The sequence below is a fragment of the Micromys minutus genome, assembly GCF_963924665.1.
Source record: "Micromys minutus genome assembly, chromosome: 16".
NCBI classification, from domain to species: Eukaryota; Metazoa; Chordata; class Mammalia; order Rodentia; family Muridae; genus Micromys; species Micromys minutus.
Window position 1 is genome coordinate 54,369,639 of NC_137985.1, and position 23,085 is coordinate 54,392,723.

The following is a 23,085-nucleotide window of genomic DNA, read 5'->3' on the forward strand; positions in this document are numbered from 1 at the left end:
AGATGCCAGGGTCTGTTCCTCATGAGCAGGAGCGGGCAGGCAAGAAAGGACTGGGTGCTAGCAAAGGCTCTTAGCGTCAGGGAATGGAAAGAGGCAGGTAAAAGAAAGCACTGGGGAAAAGATGCGAGCTACTGCCCACCCTGGAGCCTCAGTTTCCTTACCTATGTAAAGAGGGCAAAGACAGTTTCGCCCACCTCAGCTGGCTTTAAGAACAGAGTGAGAACAGATTGTAAGCACTTGTGGGCAAAGCAGTGTGCAGACCTGCAGGGGTGGTCCAGGCAGCCTCCCTAACGGACCTCCCACTGATGAACCCCTCAAGCCTGCACTTCTCTGCCTTGTCCCTTGCTCTGCACTAGTAGAGAAGTAAACAGCTCTTTGGAAGAAAAGCACTTACTGGTTTATAACCTCTACAGTGACAAGGATTATTCCCAGATAAGTTTGTGACAAACAACAGGACCACTTGTGCTTTTAAGGGTCTGTTTTCAGAAGAGGATACAAAAAGATTGCCTGTAACTTTCTGAAGTCAAGGATGGGTGGTGGTCTTATCTGAGCCCAGTGCTGCCTCTGAAACATGTCAGCACTAACCCCTTTTCATCAATTGCCAAGGCTGTTCCTGCTGCAGTGCTGGCCCAGTGGGCTTCCTCTCACACCCCTGTACTGCTCCTGCCTATACTTAAGCAAAGATTGGGGCAAGTGTCATCCTTCCTTAATGTAAACTTACTTATACATAAATGTCACAAGTGGTATGGTTCTTCATATTAAAATCAAACAAGAGTTTGACATTTTTAAATCACTTACAATAGGCATAATACACTAAAAAAGATTTTTTTCTCAAAAAACACCCCCACCTCTTACGCTGAAACTGTCTCATTCTACAGTGCAGCCTAGCCAGAATTCCCTTAGCCTCCAAGGTGTTGTGATTATAGGAAGTAATCCAAAAGTAATTTGCTTCTTTCACAGAACTGATAATAAATATTCCTCATCTCCTTCTAGAGTCACAGCTTCTTAACAGCACTTAAAACCATAGCCCAAGTCTGTATGTTGCAGTTAGTTCTCCACTCACTAGCCCACCTCCACCATGCCATGAGAGACTAGGAGCTCCACCTGTCCACCCCACTTACTCCACCTCACACCTCCTGTTCTCAGATGTTTGTACATGCACTGGACAGTTTAGTAAAGGAACACAGGCAAACATCAGTGGGTGAATGGGAGGCTCCTAATCTTAGGAGAAGAAGGGAATCTGAGCTGACACTTCCAAGAACAAAGCTCAGGCACCCTGAGGACTACACCGTATGAACAACTCACCCATAGTTTTCCTCCCACCCCACCTTTTGAAAAAGGGATCTTACTATGTAGTACAGGCCTGCCTCCGGCTTTGGAACTCTGCAGTCTCAGTCTAAGTGTTGGAATCACAGGTGTGCACCAACACACATAACTAGTGGATTTTTCCCCCTTGTCATTTTACCTTTTCCTGGTTTTCCTCTCCCATTTTATTTTGTGTATAGGTTTTTTTCCCAAATTTTTATTTATGCACCATGTGCATGAAGTGCCCACAGTAGGGTATCAGATTCCTTAGATCTGGAGTTACAGATGACTGTGAACTGTAATATGGGTGCTAGGAATTGAACCCAGGTTCTCTGTAAGAGTAGCCATTATGCTTAACCACTGAGTCAGCTCACCAGCCCAGAACTACTTGCTTTTTTTGTTTCTTTTTTTTTTATAGACAGGGTTTCTCTGTGTAGTATGGCTGTCTTGGAACTCTGTAGACCAGGCTGGCCTTGAACTTGGAGACCCACCTGCCTCTGCCTCCCAAGTGCTGGGATTAAAAGCGTGTGCCACCACCACCCCTCTACTTTCTTTTACTTTTTTTAAAAAATTATTTTATGAGTACTGTAACTGTCTTAAGACACAAAAGAGGAGAGCATCAGATCCCATTATAGATGAGCCACCATGTGGTTGCTGGGATTTGAACTCAGAACTTCTGGAAGAGCAGTCAGTGCTCTTAACCACTGAGCCATTTCTCCAGCTCTACACTTAATTTCTTATGTAGAGTAAACACCAAAGTCAAGGAAACCTGGCAGCACTTACCTCATTGACAATGTAATCCAACAACTCAAAAATTGCCATGGGAGGTCGGCTGTCCATTCCATATGCTGCAGATTATAAAGGAGAAAAAGAAAACACTTTATAGATACAGACAAGAGGCTACTTGTCAATAAGAGTCAAGGGGTAGAGCATGGATCATAAAAATCCACTTTGTACAAGGGCCTAAACATGGAGGGAATCCAAAAGGTCCAGCTATGAATCTGGGCTCAGAATTATCTTAGAAATGTGACCTCAGGCAAATGACTGACCACTGAGTCAAAGTGCAGGGCTTTGGAAAGAGAAACAAATTACAATGCATCTTCCTATCCTTACATTTACAGAGCAGCCGATGACATGAGAACTAATTGAGCACAGGGCTATATTTGGGCTTGGCTTTTATGCACTGTGTAAGTAGAGCCCACAGCCTCCCAAGTGTGGGGCAAGCTCTACCACTAAACCACACTTAAATTAACTTGTTTTTAATTCTCCCTGAGCATGGATTTCTTCCTTTCCTACCCCAAAACCACAAGCAAGTCCCTCCTATGGTTGGTTATCAACACTGGTGCCTCTACCATTCAGCCACATGGGTGTCATCAGGATAAAGGCCAGATATCCCTGGTCAGGTGGGCACACCCAGCAGAAGTCACATAAAAATGAGAAGGCTAGCGCAACCACATGGTGACTCACGACCATTTGCAATAGGATCAGATGCCCTCTTCTGGTATGTCTGAAGACAGCTACAGTGTTTCATATAAATAAAAAATTTTTTAAATCTTAAAAAAAGAAAATGAGAAGGCTAGCCAGGTGCGGTGGAACAGGTGTTTAACTCCAGCACTCAGGAGGCAAAGGTAAGGAGCAAGTTCTGAAAGCTGAGGCCACGCTGGCCTCCACATAGAAAGTTTAATCACTTTAACAGTTACATTGTGCCTCAAAAAAATTACCACACCCCCCCAAAAAAATGAAAAAGGCTGTGAAAGAACACTCCCCAAGCACCAGGTATCAGTGTACATCACTCAGAAGCTTGTGCTACTACAAAGTTTATGTTTCACAGTCAGATTGGCCACTTCTTAGAAGTTGATGTATTCTGTGCCTGCTTCTTCTCTAAAGCAGAGATTACAGCAGTGCTCATTAGCAAACTGCTTTCAACATTACAACATACTAAGCAGATCCATGGAGACAGGAAGTGAGTTGAACAGTGGTTGCCAGGGATGGGCTAGGGGGAGGGGACGCTCTGAGGTGATAAAAATGTTCTGGGAAGAGATTGTGGTGGTGGCGGCTGTACAACGGAGAAGTATATACTACAAACCACTTAACTATATAATGTATACTTAAACATGTAGATTTTATGTTATATGACTCATAATTTAAAAACAAATCTGCATTATTAAAAAGCAGACTAATATTTTTAAGTTCTAAGCATAGTACCTTGATCACAGCCAAGTATTCAATAGTGGGTGTTGTTGGCAAGAACAATAGTTTTCTACACCCACCCAAGTACCCCTGCTACTCCCACAGGACCCAGCCTGACAACCAAAGACAAGCAGCTACCTAGAATTCCCTTAAAGTAAGGGACCCCCACTCCCACCCCCAGCCCTCACTGGGGACAGCAAGTCACTCACAGCTGAGGGGCCTCCCAGGAGTCCTTGGCCTGGGTGGCGTTTCGGCTGCATCCCCTTCCACCTGGCATCCAAACAGTAGCTCCAGCTCCTTGGCATCAGGAGGAGGAATGGGGTATCTCCCAACTGCCATCTCCACCAGAGAGAGCCCCATGCTCCAGATGTCCGACTGCACAGAGTAGTGAGTCCCCTGGAGTCTCTCGGGCTATGGGGGAGATAGATGTTACATTTCTTACTCTAGGCAGGCTTCTGGGATGGCTTTCTGTGCTTGTACCTTCTGGTGTCCCTTACTCTGACACCTCACACAGTTAAGAGTTCCTCTAGCCACTTACTATAGCTCCGGACTGCTCCACTTTCCCTGGACCCTGCCTCAGCTGGCAGCATCTGAGCTCTGTATCTATAAAATGGGAATTTTTATATACAGAAATCACTGCTGCTAACTGGTAATAGTGATGACAACAAATTTCCATTCTACTTTCTAGTGTCACAGCAGGAACCAAGTGAAATAAAAACCGTCAGAAAGGCAGAACTCTACACGATTGCGCTGACAAAGGTGGGGAGCAGCAGGGAGGGAACAGCACAGTCCTTCTGCACACTGAGCATTAGTTCATCAGACATTTATTTCAGGGGCCTAGAAAAACCTTCACTGTGATCATTCTGCATTTATTTAGACACCAACTAGCTTCTCCCATGAAATGTTCCACCAATTCTAATATGGACTATTTTAAAACTGACCACATAACGAACAAAAACCCAGCGACCAAATTATGGATCAGTAAGTTCCAAGACCTAATGAACTTGAGAGTTGACAACTGTGTGGTCCCGGGTGCCTCCCCATCTACAGAAGAAGAAATCAGCTAACAGCAGAACTTCCCTGTAGCCAGTGGAGTTCCAGGGGCCAGGGGTATGCATTAGAACTTCCCTATAGATACTAAGGCGGGGGGGGGGGGTACTGTGATACTGACAGTAGCTAGACATCGTGGAGGTGCAGACCAGCAGGGAGCAATGTGGAGTTGGACATTTACTCTCATCCTCCTGTGCACTGCCTCTGAAGCACTTTCCCTGCTACACTTAGGAAAGGACTATCATTCAGTCAACCCCACATCACCCACTCACCAGCATTCCTAACACCCTTAATGAGCCAGACCCTAGGAAAGACACCTGGGCTGAAGCTTGTGACACAAGAAGGGGGAAGACTCCATGATGGCATGACCATGGGCAATGGGATAGCTGCACACAGTAATCAAGTGACATGGAAGCAAGGAGAGTTGGGCTCTGGAGAGAAGACTACCAGAGTGGACTCTAAGCAGGAGCTGGAGACCAGGCAGGTAAATGACCCAGAGACATTCAGTAAATAGGGAGGAAAGGATTTCAAACATATTCTCTAGCAGTAAGCCAGGTGGGATGTGTCCAGGTCTCTTGGGCTTAAGGGTCTGACAATCAGATAAGATATCAGAACATTCTCAAGTCTCTTCAGAATGGAAGCCAGACTCTGGAGCTAAGACAGCACAATCTCTTGCAGTGCCTGAGACCCCAATTACATGTGAACTTTTTTGAAAGGAAGACACTTGCTTTCCCTGAGAGGCCCAATGTGACTCATCCCTCATTTCTCAAGCCCTATCTATCACCATACAGTGCAAATGTATGGCTCCAGGGTCCATAACATATGGCTGCTGACTCTAAGAATGAAGCCTGCAGAAACACCAGAGAAAGGGAACTTGAGTTCATACCGACATGTAGGACCTTGTGCCCACGAAGGAGTTGGCCATGGAGTCAATTAGCTGCCCGCTGACCCCAAAATCACAGAGTTTGATCTCCCCACGTGAGTTCACTAGAATGTTGGAAGGCTTGACATCTGTGAAGAGAAAACAAGAAATGACATAATGCAGGGTGGTTTGGAGAAAGGAAAGATCAGTGCTGTCTAGATCACACCACATGCCCTATCACAGGCAACCTGTGACCTGCAAACTCCAAAGGTAGTAGATACTAGAGGGCTACTCTCTGAGGATTCAGACCTGGAAGGAGTCAGCTATCATCACCAGTCAAAATGTCAAAGTCTGGAACAGGGCACATTGATATTGGGAGGCAAAGGCAGGTGGACCTTTGAGTTCAAGGTTAGCCTGATCTACAGAGCTAGTTCACAGGGCTTCAGAGAAACCCTGTCTCTACAGACCAAAAGAAGCAGAAAAAAGAGAAGGAAGAAGAGGGGTAAGAGAAGGAAGAGGAGGAGGAAAATTCAAAGGCTGTTACTTCAGGTACCCTACTATCAAGACACAGTGTAACTACTGATAAGATTTAAAAGGAATATAAGGCTTTAAGATCCTGCTTCCTCAGCTTCCAGTACTGGGATCACAGGTGCATGCCACCAAACCCAGCTAAGTTATTTATTCTTTTTAAAAGTTTTCCAAGGCAGTTTTCAAAACTACTTTTTGGAACTCACTCTGTAGACCAGACTGGCCTCAAACTCAGAGATCCACCTGTTTCTACCTTCTGAGTGTTAGGATTAAAGACATTCGTTAGCACTGCCTGGATTACTTGCTCATTCTTAAACAGGGCTACAGCCCTAAAATATTCCAGTTGGCCCTTCCCCTGAGCTGGCTAGCCCATATCTGAGCCCATATCATCTTCGGTCTAACTTCACACCAGCTTCACAAGGCAAGAAGAGTTCTCAGAGTCTGTCTTACCTTGGTAAACCCTGAGTCATCACAAACCCCGCTGAATGAGCATATCTACACTCAGCACCATAGTGTGACCTCTTCAAGCCCCAGCCCTCACTATTGCTCACAAGCACTGGAAGTGGATCCAGGTCTAGCATTTCTATGGAACCAGAAACCTCTCTACAACTCCACCTCCCACAGAGACCCTCAGAGATCATTCAGGCACTGGGAGGAATAAATGTATCAGATTCCAATTCACTTCCAATACAGAGCTAAGGGTCCAGGGTTTATTCAAGGTAACAGGGCAAAAACTGCTCTCTGTCTAGCATCCCATGACCACACTCCTCAGCAGCTTGTACCTACTGGTTACTGAGCACTTGCTTCACACAGCTACCCTGCAATACTATGAAAGAGCAGGGGCGTGCTGCCAAGTTCCCAGTAACATCCAATGCAAGTGCTACTGGTGTTAGGAGATAAGTCAACCAGTGAGTACATGTACAACACTAGGTAGTCTTTGGTATACAGTAAGGTGAGAGCAGGGGCACATCTGCACGGTCCTCCACTGGAGAACTACTTTAACACTAGGTGGGTGGTGAGGGGACCAGCTGTTCTTTCTCCAACAGCGGCTTACAAGAGGCCCTTGTCCTTGTCCTACAGTATGCAGAACAGACCTTGGAGGTTACAAGTTCTGGATATGGGAGCAACTTAGGAAGAGGCAAGGGTGAGATGTGCCTGTATGGCTGGTAGAGGCCCTCTAAATCTAACATGAGTCTTCTCCCCATGGCCCCTCACCCATCCCAAATGTTTCCAGGGCCTTTCATGTACGACCTGACACAAGAAGAGGAACACTGGCTGGAGTCCTACCACCTTTGCTACAAGTACTTGTTACCAAATTCTGGCTTCTCTGACCAGGGTAGCTCACGTCAGAGTGCAGACCTCATCCACAAATAAACTACACACACACCATCCTCAGAGGTAGGTACTTTGACCTTCTCAGCCCAGAGCATCCCCTCCATGATAGCTGCATTCTCTAGTGCTGCTGCTTGTCTCCCTCCAGGCTGCAGCTCCTGCTCTCTGAGGCTGAGCTGCCTCTAGCCGTTTTGCATCTGATTTCTATTCACATGGCAAGCAGGCATCTGCACTCAAGCTTACATAACCCTGCTCTCTCTCATGTGGTTCTGAACTCCAGCTTCAGCCTCCTAGACCCACCCATCTGCAGAGGTTAATGGGCTAGAGAGAATGAGAGGCTTTACTCTTTAGGCTTGAGAGCCAGATATACTGCATGAAGCCCTTCCTGGTGACCAGGAGGCCTAGCACAGCAGAGTATGCTGCCAGAGTACCAGCCAGAGCATGCTCCTCACCCAACCCCCACCTAGTTAGCCCAGATAACTCTTTTCTGGCAGTAGAAAGTGTGAGATGTCAAACAAGGCCAGAATGAATTCATTTCCTAATCTCAAAGGGCACTTTGGTATAGCTTCCCAGAGTTACCAGCTTCTCCCTACACCCTTGCTCTCCCCCAGATTTTCCCCTCAACCCTGTACAGCTAGAACTCCACCAGGATAGCCCCTATACAGAGACTGCTATGGCTCCCATTTGCTATGAAACACAGTCCAACCAAAGCCCCCTTTCCTGGCTTTGCAAACTTTCCAGTGTTTATCTCCCTTGCTCTAATCCAGGATGGCCTGCCTCTAACCACTCCAGTGTGTTATTAAGTCCTGCCTCTTCACCTCTCTTTTGCTGTTCCCTGCATTGAAATGTCTTCCTTTCTACCCACCCTCTGGTGTCTAGTACCTCTGAGTCCCCTTCCCAACATGGGATTTACCTGAGCTTCCTCCCACTCTGTCCCAGCAGAAGCCTCAAAGGTGTGAGTCACAGGAGAGGCCCAGCACTTCTCAACAGCTTACCTAAGCTGCTAGTTCTCTCCCAACCCTTCAGGGTCAGGTGCTGGTAAGCCAAGCTGCATCCTGTGTGAGGTAACTACTGGACTCCCAAGATGCTAGGAAACCATAGGACACAGAATAGTACTCCCTTTCCTGCCCCATCTGGTCAATTCTCATTAGCAATGGGGAATATCTTCTTCCAAAAAAAAAAAAAAAAAAAAAAAAATAGAACAAAGAGTAGGGCGAGTAGGGCAGAGGGTTCAGCTCAGTGAAAGAGTACTTATCTAGCAAAGCAAAACAAACAAACAAAATTAGTTTTATGTAAAACTAACTGGATAAAGTATTCTTTTTTGACACCAAAATAACCACGGTTCAAAGCATATAATGGCAAGTTTAGCTTCTAAACATTTCCTACCTGCTAAAACAAGGGATCTACATAAAGTGCTTTGGGGCCATTTGTTTATGCTACATTGAACTCTTGCACTACCCAATGATCAACAGGGTACAGTCATTATCTACAAGTCTGTGATCCCAGAGAGACAGTGTGCACAGGTATGACCACCATAGCTCAGACAGAGTTGGTGTCACCCACCTAACGGCAGCTGCTTAGCTGGCAAGGCTGGCAGGTGGTTGAAAGAGGCAACGAAGCCCTCCAGAGGATTAATTCACTCTATGGCTCCTTTATTTTTCTGGGGGTTGGGGGGCGCTTCAGCTGTACTCCCTAAGATGTAACTTACTGATCAAGGAATGGGGAAGAGAAGGGCAAGAGTCAGGTGTGGGTTGGGAAGCCCAAGAGAGTAGAAGGAGAAAATGGAAGGAAGAAGGAAGAGCCCTGGAGAGGAGCAAGCAGAGGTACACAGACGGATAAATGCCAGACAGGCTCATTTATGATGAAGGCTGTATCCAAAAGCAACAGAACCTTAGATATTGAGAACTGAAATTTGTTTTGAAGGCAAACGAGCTATTGTGTTTGTTGTTATTTATTTTTAAGAGGTGGTCTCATGAATCCAGGCTGGTTACAAACTTCCTATTTAGCTGAGGATGATCTTGAACTGCTGATCCTCTTGCATCCAAATACCTAGATTAAGGATGTGGGCCAGCACACCAGGTTTAAGCAGTGCTGGTGATAAATCCAGGGCTTCATGCATGGTAGGCAAACATTACCAACTGAGCTACATTTCCAATTCCGAAGGAGATTTTTTAAAAATAGCAACTTTAGGTTTCAAATGACTGACTCCCTTCCCAGCATGCTTAGAGCATTAAGAACCAACCCTAAAATGGAGAAATGAAAGGAGAAAGGAGCTGACTCAAATGAGTCCACTCATAGCTTTCATGGAGCTACCTCTGGCTACCCAAGACCTCAGAACTGAGCAGCAGAGATTTAAAAGAAAAAAATAAACAAAACAAAACTCCTAGAACCCTAAAGACTTCAACTAGCCTTTACTTGTAAATATAATTTTTTCCCACCTCAACTTTCCCTAGAGTGCTCTGAAAGGTCCTAGTTTCTCTCTGTGTTCCACTTCCTGAGAGAGAATGGCTGTAGCTGGGACAGCTGAGGACAGCTGGGGCAGGCAAGCAGTTTGGGCAAGCCAAAGCTAAAGGCCCAGATCTGTCAAATGAGTGTTTGCTCCGTGAAGAAGCAGTGTGAGGGTACTGGGAACTCTGAGCAGATGAAAACCACAGCTCTGTCATAACAGCAGGGCAACCTAAGAGTGAAGTTTGGGATTTGAATTCCAGACTCCTAATGGAGTACTCTTGCCAAACTCGAGAGTCAGGGCCTTGACTACAGAGCTCACACAAACCACAGGAGTCCTGCCTTGAGGCTTATCAGCAAGCTCTAGTTGGCTGTGGCAATGAGCCTTTCTGGGAACCAATCTGCCTTGGGACAGGCTGAAATCCTGGAAATCCAAGTGTGAGAGAAACCCTACCTACTCTAGTTACCACATGCTGCTGCTTCCTCAGCTCCAGCCCATTAACCTCCTCCAGACTGCAAGAGGCCTTCAAGGTGTCTTCCACCTGGTTATAGCTAACAAGCAGCAGGCAGAGCCCCAGAGGAAAGCCTGTCAGTCCTAACCAGCAACTATTTTTATCCCCTCCACTTTCAAGATTTCATGCCCAAGCCCAGCAAAACACATTTAAAGGGCTCACTCTCTCCTATCCAAGACACAATAGGTTTTAAAATGCTTTCAAGTTCTATCCTCTCACCAACTCACAGTTCACCCAGCCTGACAGCAATGGGCACACAAATCCTATCACTGACACAATAGAGTCCAGGGTTCCTTTCTTATCGTACATGCCATTCTGAGCAGTAGTACATATTTTGGAAACAGAATATAAGAAAAGCCAAAGCAGGATGTACAGAGGTCACATTCAATGAGCACAGTAAGTAGGGTCCAGGAAGAAAAGAAAAAGAGGTCAGCAAAGGAAATCCCTCCAATCCTGACTCCCTTTTTTCTCATTTCTATGACTCTAAAGCAATATCTGGCAGAGCAGGCCCATTCCATTGACATGGAAACTGAGGATTCACAACGAAGTTACATGACAAAAATCCCAACATTCAGGAGGCAGAGTCGGGGGAATCTCTGAGTTCAAGGTCAGTCTGGTCTACAAAGTGAGTTCCAGGACAGCCAGGACCACACAGGAAAACCCTGTCTCCCACCTAAAGGCCAATCTTATGGAGGTATTTTCTCATTTAATAGTCCCTCCTTCCAGATGAATCCAGCTTGTGTCAAGTTAACAAATAAAACACAGAGAGACATACACAGACACACCAAAAACCCAACAGGACACCTGTATTAAGTGCTATTCCTGTTACTTTAGAAGAAAAGCAGGCTTACCTCAAAGCCAATCAGCTCTATGTTGACCAGACTAGGACTTGCATACTAATCATACACTAAGGAAAATTGGCTAAAAACCCATTTTGATATGTTCAACTTAATTTGCTCAGTAGGAGGAGGAGGAAAATAAGAGGCAGAAGGTGACAGACCCATGGAAATCTATTTGCCTTAAGTGGTGTTTGGGGCGGGGATGATGACTAGTGATGTCACTATGTGGACATAGGCTCCACCAAAGTCAGGCATCATAAAAAAGTCCAGACCAGAGGTCAAGAGGCCACTTACCAATCCTCCTCAGTTTAGAGATAAGAGATCTAGTCCTTAAAGAAACACTTAAGAGACAACAACAATTTAAGGACAGAATTCAGTCCTTGCTTGGTCTAGATCCATACAGAGAGCAACCAGTAACCAACTGAAGCTCATTGTCTGCCAATCACGCTCCTAAAATCCTAGCCCTTTACAGACAGGGTGAAAGGAAACCCACTGTCTCAATGGAAATCCCAACCCTTTGGGTCAATTCACCCATCAATCTTTAATCTAACTTTTACAGTCTTGCTTCTTCCAAGTTGGACCAGAACCTCTGTGAGGGCAGGAACTACCTTCTCATAAGAGTCTAGAACTATATGTTAAATGTTTGTTTTGGAGATTTTATGGGGTGGGGGGAGACACAGGATGCTGGGGAAAGACATAGTTTGGAACAACTCCAAGGAGATTCAGTGCTGTAGCCATCACTGGGTGACAGGCACTTGGGGCAGGTATTGTGTGGGGCCAGTGAGTATTTACCTCCAGAAAACTTGAAATCAGCTGTTCCCGTACAGAAGACAATACCACAACAGATGTCTCTAATTAACATGGTTTCTAGCTTCCAGCTGAGAATGACTATACCGTTTTCCACAGTGTTGGATCTTAAGAGCTGTCTTCCCCCTTGTTTTGCTAGTAGTTAATAAGATCACCTCTAGAGTAATAACCAGGTAAGACTTTCATCTCAAACCAGTTTCTCTGGGCATGAGATTCCTCTCTGAATGTTACTTCTAACAGACTGGCAACCAGGGTTCTAGGGTTGTTGGTAGGACACTGCTCTCCATGACCAGCAGGTTCAATCACAGGAACCTCCTTCCCAATACAGGAACCACTTCTTACTTTAGTTCCTGACCCGTACCTTTGTTCTAGAAAACTTAGTTCCTGTATGAAAGACTCAAGTGTTTCCAGGCTCCATATGTCAATCTCACTCTACCTAGAAAGCCTGTCCAGGCCACAATCACAAGTACAATTTTGATTTCAACTTCAAAGCTACCTCAAATACCTCACCCTTAATGACTCTTCCCAAGGAGGAAAACCTTCCTTCTTCCAGTATCTGGTCCTGCCTAGATATGCAGTCATAAGTCATCCTTATGGGATTAGCCCACAGGATAGTTCCAGAGAGAATAAGACTCACATTTTTAACCAAAAAAACAGGCCACTGAATTTCTCAGCTAAAAGGCTAGACAGAGGCAAGAGAAGGTTCCTCTCCTTGTACTCCATTGTCCCCTTGAAGCGCTTACCCAGAGCTGAGACAGGAGGAAGGCAGCCTCCTACAACTCAAGGAGCAAAGACATGCCTGTGCACACACAGGCAGAGGGTATTCTCAAACAGATGCCTGGGATGGCTGGGAGAAGCAGAGGCCACCTTGACATTCTGTCAGAAAAACCCTGATAGACAGAATGGTGCCTGACAAGGGACAAAAGTCATCTATGAGTACATTATACAAGAGCTTATGAAACACTTATAAAATAAGGCAAACCAGACCTGAGCCACTTCAGATCCAGCTTATGGGTGGATGACAGTCTCAAGTGAAGAGTTTAGAGGCTGAAATCCTGAATTTTGCTAACAACTTTTTGTTGGAAGCTCTTGCTGGCACCCTGTGATGTTCTGGAGAATCTTGGCACTCACAGGAGACTAGGAACTGAAAACTCTGAAAAACCCCACTTTCATGTACTTCTAGCCTAGACCTCAGGAGCTCAGCTAGAATGTGTATCAATAGGACAGCAGTCAAGGGATACACACACCACCACTACTTGCACTTAGCTCTGTGTCCCCCTTAAAAACTTATGCGTGGATGTGACAGTGCACACCTTCAGTCTCAGCACTTGGGAGGCAGAGACAGGCAAATCTCTGAATTTTAAGCAAACAATTTCCAGGCCAGCCAGAGCTACATACTGAGACCCTGTCTCACAAAAAAAAAAAAAAAAAAAAAAAAAAAAAAAGAAAGAAAGAAAAAAGAAAGAAAAAAAAAAAAGAAAAGAAAAAAAAAAGAAAAACAACAACAAATAAAAACCTCCAGCTTGCTTTCTGGGGCCAGACTGTACATGTACAATACTGGATCACACATTGCTCTACCTTGTAAAGAAGAAAGCATTAAGGCATCTACTAAAATTCTTCAGGCCGGGGAGATGGAGAGATGGCTCAGCAGGCAAAGGAGCTGCAAGTGTTAAGGACAGGACTGACTTGAAAGTTGTCCTCTGACTTTCTGTGCAGCTTTACCTGGGATCAAGTACATCCGGAACCTGCTGTGTAAGTGGCTGGTAAGGTCCATACTCCCCTCACTAAAGAGAATCTGCCTGACAAAAAATTGCCTTACAAAAAGACGAGTTTCAGGGCAGCCAGGGCTGCACAGAGAAACCCTGTCTCAAAAACAAACAAGGCTGGAGATGGCTCAGTGGTTAAGAGCACTGACTACTCTTGCAGAGGTCCTGAGTTCAGTTTCCCAGCAACCACATGGTAGCTCACAACCATCTGCACTGGATTCCAATGCCCTCTTCTAGTGTGCCTAAAGACAGCTACAACCAGTACCCATATTCATACAAAAACAATTCTTTTAAAACAAAGAATACAGCAGTAAACATACATGATGTGCACGCCTTTAATCCCAGCATCCAGGAGGCAGAGGCAGGCAGATCTCTGTGAGTTCAAGGCCAGCCTGGTCTACACAGTTCTAGGTCAGCCAGGGTTACATAAAAGGACATGTTAGTAATATAATGCTTTATACAGGGATCAGTCTATATTGCTCTGGCTGACTCAAATGCACAGAGATATACCTGCCCCTGCCTTCCAAGTGCTGACACTAAAGGCATGCATCACTATGACTAGTTTAGTAAAGGGCTTTAATTCCAAAACAAAACTAAACACATTTAAAATAGATGTGAAAACCTTCAGATTTTAGCTATAATTCAGAATGAAACATCAGATAATCCTTTCTCACCTCTGTGCATAATCTTGTGCTTCTCCCGAAGATACGTCAGGCCTTTTATCACCTGGAAGAGAGGAAGGTAAAAAGAAAGGAAACTGAAATGGAACTAGCTTAGAAAAACAATGGCTCTTCTTAAACATTTCCACTACAAACATATCTGCCTTAGTAAGCAGCCACATCACACGTCCTATAAAGCATTACCGTTAGCCTAAGCTAAGGGTGGCTAATGTAAGCTTTCAAAACACCTGTGAAAGATTCTTTTCTAAACTGCCAATTTTAAAGACCTTTATGTTTGGCTACTAACAAAGTTACCTCGTCCTGTTTTTCAGACACAGGTTTTAACATAAAGTCAGGGCTAAAGATTTAGCTCAGAGGGCAAAGTGCTTGCCCTGCGTGAATAAGACCCAGCACAGCATGAAATTGGTGTGGTGGTGCATACCTGTCATCTCAGCGCTAGGGAAGCAGAAGGGGCAGAAAGAAGTTCAAGGTCACCCTTCATGGTAAATTTTCTAGTAAGAAAACACTATTTTTGAAATAAACTCCTTCATTGACTTACCTTCCTCTCTTACCTATATTCTCTCAATTCTTCACTACATACAGCAATGCTAACTTTTCCTAAAATGTGTTACTCTAGAAGAGAAACTACTACATACTCACAGCAATGCTAACTTTTCCTAAAATTTGCTCAGGAATTCTTCCAGCTTTCTTCAGAACTTGATCCAAGGACCCACCATCCTAAGAACAAGAATATCAGACCAGTTAGTAACAATGTTTCTATGATCTTAACTATTAAAATTTTTTAAAAATTAAGTCTCACATGCAACACATCTGCTTAACAAATTATTAGCCTTCAGCTTCATCCAGGCAAAAGCCTGTGAGCATCTTTAAACAAATGACGTATATAGAGTGGTCAAGAAAAGAGCCTTCCTTTTCACTGAGAGCATAAGATAGTGCTGGCTGTGCAGGCTCTAGAGTCAACCTGTCAGAAGTTTAAATACTAATTCTGCCCCTTACTATCTAGTGGACTCTAGACAGGTTCTGCAGCTTGTGAAATGCTGTGAATAATTATAAGGGTACTGCTATAATCATGGGCTGTTATAAGGACTAAACTAATATAAATGAAGCACCCAGAACATTTAAAGTACAGTAAAAACTTGATACATTAGCTATTTAGGGCCAACACTATGATTCAGTGGGTAAAGTGCTGGTCACACAAGTCTGACACCCTGAGTTCAGTGCCCAGAACCCACAGTGGAAAGAGAAAAACAATTCACAAAAGCTATCATTTGTCCTACACACACACACACACACACACACACACACACACACACACTCTCGTGCATGCACCGTGTGAACGGCACAGGAATGCCACTGAGTACAAATGTCTTCTGATCATAATAAATACTGTAACACAACCACATCTTGGTGGGGTGAGCCAACCAAGTGGAGCACAGAATTCTGGACCTTGACCTAGAACTCCACTATGGCAGAGTCTCCAGAGAGTGGAAGTACTGAGTCAGAGGGAGAACACTCTTTACACATACACTTACTTTCCAAAAACCTTTATTCAGGCTATGACCATGCTGAGCTCATGCCATCAAACTGGTCCCTGTGATTCAGCTGCCTTCAGTGCTACAGGTCCCTTTGGGCTAAATCAAGACAATAGCATATCCCAGGAACCGAGCCCCCAAGTCAGCAGGCTCCTACAAAAGTCATGCATCTCAGTTTCCTTCATCAATGGGAAAAACACAGAAAATTGACAAGCTGCTTCTAGTTTGCCTCTGATTATGGTTCAGCTCTTAAAGTTTGAATGGCTAGGCCTAGCTGAGAAAGAACCATATAAAACAAGGCAACAAAGCTGCTCTGTGAAACTGGATTCAAACAGGGCAGAAAGCTAACCAGGTGGCAATCATGTTTCTTCCTCCATTAGGCAACAAACAGAACCACCTTTCAAATGGCAGTCACCAAGGGCAACCAGCTGATGGGGTTGGTAAGGAAAGCATTTCTATTTTACCATGGGTCCGTGAAGACGTGCGGGGCTGATGAGATTGGGTTAGACATGCCCAGCTGTGGCTAAGTTCCCATCTAGAAAACCAACACTTGACAGAGGCAGAAGTGAAGAAATCTGTCTGCTCCTGGTGTTTTAAGATCAGAGTAAGGAAAGGAGGAAAAAAGAGAGAAGAGACAGATGGAGAGAGGGAGTGCTCTGAGTGTACAGTGCATACTCTCCTAGTTAAAAACAAACAAAAAGAAAAAAAGAAAAGCTATCCAAAAGAAGCCACAAGAACTCCCTTTACCCTCCAGAGTAACAAGCCTAGAGGGAGAGCAATGAGCTCACAAGATGGCAAAGGTACAAGCTGATGAGGTTACCCAACCCCCTGCAACCAACCCTGTAGCACTCCAGTTCTGCTTCACTGTTGCCAAGACCTTGCGATCACTGACTACCACTGCTGACAAGGTGCTTATTTTTAGAAGCCAATTATTAACTAAGTCAATGGTACTTTGTGATGATTTTCTATAGAAGAGACAAATGCTTCGAGAAAATAATAGCTCCAAAGCTTTTACTTCTGCCTCAAAACCATAAACCCCAACTCCCTTCCTTCTCCCTGGTTGCCCAGCTACCAATTGAGCAGAAACCCTCCTCTCTGCAGACAAAAGCATTCTGTTCTGGTGAGAGAGCATCCTTCTTCATTGGCTCTTGAAATTCAGACTTATTTCTAGGGAAGATGAATCCCTAGGGGGCTGAGTGCTTCAGAAAATGGACAGTGCAGCTGACACAAACAGACTTTAAAATGCATCTCAAAAACCAGATAGATGAACAATAGTTGATGAAGCAAATATGGTGAGATGCCAGTTGCAGAACTGGGGTGATGGTTACTGTACAGTGTAAAACTCCTTCGGCTTTCTATGTGCTAGGAATCTAATCACCTGCTGGAATTGCATGGTAACGACATAGGATGTGACCACAGAGCAGAGTTCTTCACATGATTCCACCCTGGAGGCAAATGGCAGTCAGTTTCTGTCGTAAGGGTCTCTGATATAGGAGGGCCTGTCAGAGACTAAGAAGGATTCCTGAGGGCTGGGAAAGAAGACCTCTTGTAGCTCTTATGGCTACTTAGACTTCCAGCAACAGCCCAATACAGAGTCCTGCCTAGACCCTCAAGACACTTCTTCTCTAGTATAAAAACACTGGTCCAGGGCTGGGTGTGTAGCTCAGTGGTACCCAGCATGGACAAAGCACTGAGTTACAAAGAGAAAAAAACAAAATAAAATGAAAGGAAGAAAAGATACTATTCTTTATTAGAGTAACTGAAGTGAAGGCCTTGTTACTGCTTCCAAGGCTTAACTCTCTCCCTCCAAGCCCCATTCCTGACCAAGGCCCTTTAGGCCCATTATCAATGTTTGGGACCTAACCTTAGCCCCTGAAGCAAGCCTCCAGGAGACCAGCCCCACTGACCCACAAATAGCCTCTTGGCTCCCATATTAGGGGTAGGCATTTGGGTGCATGGAACTAACAGGTAACTAGGGACAGAACTTGTGATGCTTCAGCAGAGTGGGCTTGAAATGGCATGCCTGGTGCTCAGGAGCTCTGACAGCTAAACTGATCGTGTAGAGCACGGCCAGCAGCCTGTGCAGAGCTCTATCATCCCAGTTCTCAGGGCACATAGTTAGCATTAGAAGTGTTTATGAAGCTGGACCCATGGTGGTTAACTAATGTAAATGAGACTGCCTATAAGTGCCCCAAAGCATGGAAACGGTGTAGGCTCAGAGGGGCCCTAGAGAACTAAAGCAATCATGTCTCTGTTGAGAAGCAGAATCCCACAAATATAGCACCTGCACAGAGAGGAGAGAGTATGAAAACAAAGGAAGCAGACCTGTTTAGACTATGGCACCCATTGGCTATATGATTTGACAATTATGAAATCTCCCAGGACTTTATCTCAACCCGCCAGCTGAGGGGGCTGACAATCCATCTCATGAGATGAGGATGACATGATTAATAATTTGCATAATGTGAAAAGGACTTGGCAAATGATAATAGAGTTAAAAGTTAGTTGTTATTATAAGTGGTTATGCCACCACCTTCTATTACTTTAGCAAGATATAAGTGGACAGAAGGCTATTCTGGCTTCCTGTTTCTGGCTTATCAGCACTGACTCAACTTCTCTTTTGAGCTAAAACTAAAAAGAGGGGGGAAAAAAACATCAACAAAGAGTATAAGAAACTCAAAGGCCCAAAGGTATCAGGCACAGTGACACATACCTGTTATCCCAGTAAGCAACAGGCAGAGGCAGGAAAAAACATTACAAGTTGAAAGCCAGCCTGGCTCACATAGTAAGTTACAAGCCACCCAAGGCTACATAGAGAGACCGAGGGGGGTGAAGGTGGAAAAGTAGGATAATAGTCCTGTCAGGCTTGGTGGCATGGCCTTTAATCCCAGCAATCAGAAGACAGAGCCAGGTAGATCTCTGAACTAAAGGCCGGCCTGGTTTACATAACTTCCAAGCCAGTAGGGACTATGTAACGAGACCCTATCTAAAAAGTCCTAAGGGGCAGGAGCTAAGACCCAAGTAGTAATTTGCACCCCTGGTCAGGGCTGCAGTCAGCCCAAAAGATTTCCCGTACTTCCCAAAGACATGGTCTCACTCTTATTGGAGTAAAAAGGAACAAGAACCTTCTTTATAACCTTTAGACATGCAGAAGTTGGTTTCAGGATCCAAGTTCTAAATGGCACCATAACTGATGCCTGTAACAGTATATATGGCCCTTCCTGATCATAAAAACAAATATTCAAAACAATGGTGTGTGCGTGTGTTAGGGCAAGGGGCAGGGCGTGACCAGCATAGACTCCTTAGGTGGAGGAGGGGGCATCCATTCAGACCAGGCACCATTCTGAAAGTCAGTCTAGGTCTAGAGGTCAGAGGAAATGGGAACAGGAGACATCAGCCACTGTAACAAGCTGAAAGCACAAGAGCCATCAAGTTTGCTGACTCCCCTGACTCTGAATTGCCAGCCTCATGGGAATAAAGCAGGAACTAGCACTTGCAGAATGCATGCTCTGAATTGGAGGGCATACCGACTGACTCATACTTGTCATTCTAACCTGCAAAGCAACAAAACAAAATCATGGCCACCTTACAAATGAGGAAACTTGAGACTCAGAGATCAGTAAGTCTACACAAGGCCACAATAAAATAGTACACTGGCTACTTTTATGTCATGTTGACACAAGTTATAGGCATTTTATAAGCGGGAACCTTAATTAAGAAAATACCCCACCAGATTGGCCTGTGGGCAAGCCTGCAGTTCATTTCCTTGAATGATGAAGTAGGCGGGACCAGATTACTGTGAGTGGTGCCACCTCTTGGCTGGTGGTCCTAGGTACTGTAAGAAAGTATGCTGAAGAAGACTTGAGGAGCAAGCCAATAAGCAGCATTCATCCATGCTCTGCATCAGCTCCTCCCCTGACTTCTTTCAGTAATGGAGTGTGACCAGGGAGTTAAAAGTTGAAATAAACTCTTTTCTCCCCAAGTTGCTTTTGGTCATGGTATTTATCATAGCAACAAAAGCCTAACCAAGACAAATGGTTTTAAGTGAACACAGACTTACTGAATATCTGCTCTGTACCAAGGCGTCAGGAATATTTTGAACTCTCGAGACAGTGGTGGAGCTGGGATATAGATTAGGAGTAAAGCATTTACCTACTATGCACAAGGTCCTGGATTCAATCCCCAGCACAGTAAAGGGGCAGATGGGGGTGAGGAGGACGACAGGGACACAACATGGTGGCAAACATGATGGCAGCCTTATTTATATTCATGTAAGAAAAAAAATATAGAAAGCATACTGATCCCCAAAGTTCCCATGCCATCCTATCAACTACAAAGCTAGCAATCCTAAGCTTAAAGGTTAGAAAAGGTTCATCTTTATGCAGTGGAGCCAACCAAGTACAAGCACTGGACTAAACAGGACTTAACAACTGCATGCAAAGTGCAAAGTAAAAGATCAAGTCTCCTTGTGCATTAATTTCCTTACTATGCGAGATGAAAATTGGTCTGTGCGACTAGTGAGATGGCTTAGTGCTTCAAAACTTCACAACCTGAATTTGATTCCTAGGACCAAATGGTAGAGGGAAAAAAAACAACTCCTGCAAGTAAGCCTCCATATGCACTTGATGGCATGCACGCGCGCACACACACACACACAATAAATAAATGTAATGTCCTTTTAAAGGAGACTATGCAAATGTAATAAAATATTAATTTATTTAGGATGACACTTGATATAATATATGCCCATGCGCATGAACAGTTTTATGTTGTTGTAATGACCACCATCACTGGGAAGAAAAGGACGGGCCTGCAGACTAGCTCCCACACATGGAATTGGCCCATAAGCACCCACTTACTGACTTGCTCTTACCTTTTACTAGTGTATGGCAGGGGTGGGGTGGGGTTGTAAATCTTACTCTCTTTAGCCCCCCAAAAAACCCCATGGCTGCCCTTAAAGTATATTATAAACCTTCTGAAGGCAGAGACACCGAGTGAACTTAAACTGTATTAACCAGACTTGAACCACATCAAAATCTTATGGCCATCAAAATAGGAGAAAACCAGGAAATGAACTGGAGAAAAGCCCACCGCCAGCCTGTTCCCAGCCACTGCCACCCGGCTGACAGATGGCTGCTCACCATGTGCTCCATGCAGATGCTGATCTCGCCGTCGCTGTAGAAAGCCCCATAGAAGCCCACGATGTATGGCGAGTTGCACTCGTGCAGCACCTGCAGCTCCCGGATGATCTGGTTGCGGATGGCGGGCTTGATCTCCAAGTGAATTAGCTGAAGGAGAGACGTAAGGGAAAGCTTTTAAGAAGTGGAATTAAAGAGAACATCTCTCTCCAATGATTTAAGTTCCTAAAGATAAGAAGAGAAACAGCTTTCTGTTTTTTCTTTTTAAGGTGCTGTTGACTGAACACAGAACATTGCACATGCTATACAAGTACTCTACTACTAAGCCACATTCCAGCTCTGGAAAAGGACCTTACCATATTGCCCAGTTAGCTCACTTTGTAGCTGAATCAGGGAACACACAATCTTATTGCATCTTTCTCTCAAACACTTACTATAGCCATGAACCATTACACTAGGAAAACTAAGAAAAATTTAAAGTTACTATTATTATTAATTTACCTTTGTGTGGGTGTGTAAAGTATATGTATGTGTGTGGAGGCATGTGTGTGGATATAGGTACTCTCGTGCAATGATACACACATGGAAGTCAGATGACAACCTTAGGTGTCTGTCCTCACCCTCTCCCTGTTAGAGACAGAGTCTCTTTGTTTTGATTTTATTTGTTTTCATATTTATGTGTATGTATGTATGCCTAGGGGTGTGTGTGTGCATATGCGTACGCACACGCGCAGGGTCCCAACCCAGATCCTCTGTAAAAGCAGTGACTGCTTTTAACCACTGATCCATCTCTCCAGCCCGTGGACTCTGTTTTCCTGTGGCATATGCCAGGCTAGTTGGACCAAAAGTTCCTATCACACTATGGAAATGCTGGGATTCCAGAGACTCATCCTATAAATCAAGCTATTATGTAGGATCTGGTGGTTAGTACTCAGACTAGTATAGCATACTTATATACTTTTACCCACTAAAGCCATCTTCCCAGCCCCAAACAGGCCACTTTTAAAGCCAGGTTTCTAGGATAAGGGAAATGTGGCCTTCTGGACACTGTTCAATTGGGCTGTGGTGTATAAAGGCATGCAAAACTGAGGTAGGGTAACCCTAATCACTCCATGGGTTCCTTCTTGACTTCAGAAACCTGATAGGATTGACTCAGCCAAAATCTCAGCTGTTGCCTAATGTGTTTCAATACTGCCCTTTGTTCTAACCAACAGACAAGTGACAGACACATTTAATGTTATTTAATAAGGTCAAGCCATAATATGACATGACAATTGATGAGTTGGAACAGCTGATGGGAAATAAAGAAGAGGTGAGTCCCCTAAATGGATGCTACTGGGAAAGCTAGAAGGAACAGCACAAACAAACATGGGGAGAAGAAAGAACCTGGTGAGCTGAAAAACATGGAAAAACATAGCCTCTCTACATATACATCATACATATATGCCCCTATCTACATAAGGGCAGCTGCATTATGAGACAATCAGTGGTGAACAGGAAAGGAATTGGGTCAAGACTGAAGCCATGAAACTCTGGCCTGAACATCAATCACTAGAACTGGGAGTAAAAAAGCAGCTCCTTTTTGTTCTTGACAAATGTATGTATGTATGTGGTGTCCTACCTATAGCACAGTAAGCTGAATAAGGGTCACCACTGTTATCCCCCAGACTAGGGATGCTGACTATCACTAGCAGAACTTAGTATTTATTTCTCACAGTCTGACAGACAGCAAGCTTACAATCTAACTTCACAAAAAAGTAAAACCCACCCTTTCTTTCACCCATTCAAACTCCCAACTGATAATTAGCTGTTTACCTTTCTAGCCATAACCAGGCCAGATGGTTTGTGGGAGACCTTGAACACCACTCCGCCATTGCCAGCCCCCAGCTCACTGATCTTCTCAAAGTCGTCATCCTTGAGTTCTCCCACCTTCTGCTTCTGTGTCAGAAAGGCCTCGAGGCGCTTCCGCTGCTGCTCATCCAGCTCCAGCTCCTCCAGCTTCTTCTGCAAGGCCTCCAGGTTGGTCCTGCCCAGCAGAACAGAGAGAAATTCTGTAGCCTTCCACTCTGGGGCCAAGCCCACAAGGGACCCAGAAAGCA

The 23,085-nt window shown here is 44.7% G+C and overlaps 1 protein-coding gene across 2 annotated transcripts in view; it reads right to left on the reverse strand.

The window, feature by feature from the left end:
- MAP2K1 (mitogen-activated protein kinase kinase 1) overlaps positions 1-23,085 on the reverse strand; it is a 62,877-nt gene that overhangs the window by 3,119 nt on the left and 36,673 nt on the right. For both annotated transcript variants that reach the window (XM_080929950.1, XM_080929951.1), the window contains exons 2-8: positions 22,802-23,012; positions 20,990-21,136; positions 14,956-15,033; positions 14,311-14,362; positions 5,432-5,556; positions 3,705-3,906; positions 2,089-2,153 (exon numbers count right to left, since the gene is read on the reverse strand). In XM_080929950.1, coding sequence (XP_080786076.1) covers positions 2,089-2,153; positions 3,705-3,906; positions 5,432-5,556; positions 14,311-14,362; positions 14,956-15,033; positions 20,990-21,136; positions 22,802-23,012 — 880 coding nt within the window. The remainder of the gene's footprint in view (positions 1-2,088; positions 2,154-3,704; positions 3,907-5,431; positions 5,557-14,310; positions 14,363-14,955; positions 15,034-20,989; positions 21,137-22,801; positions 23,013-23,085) is intronic.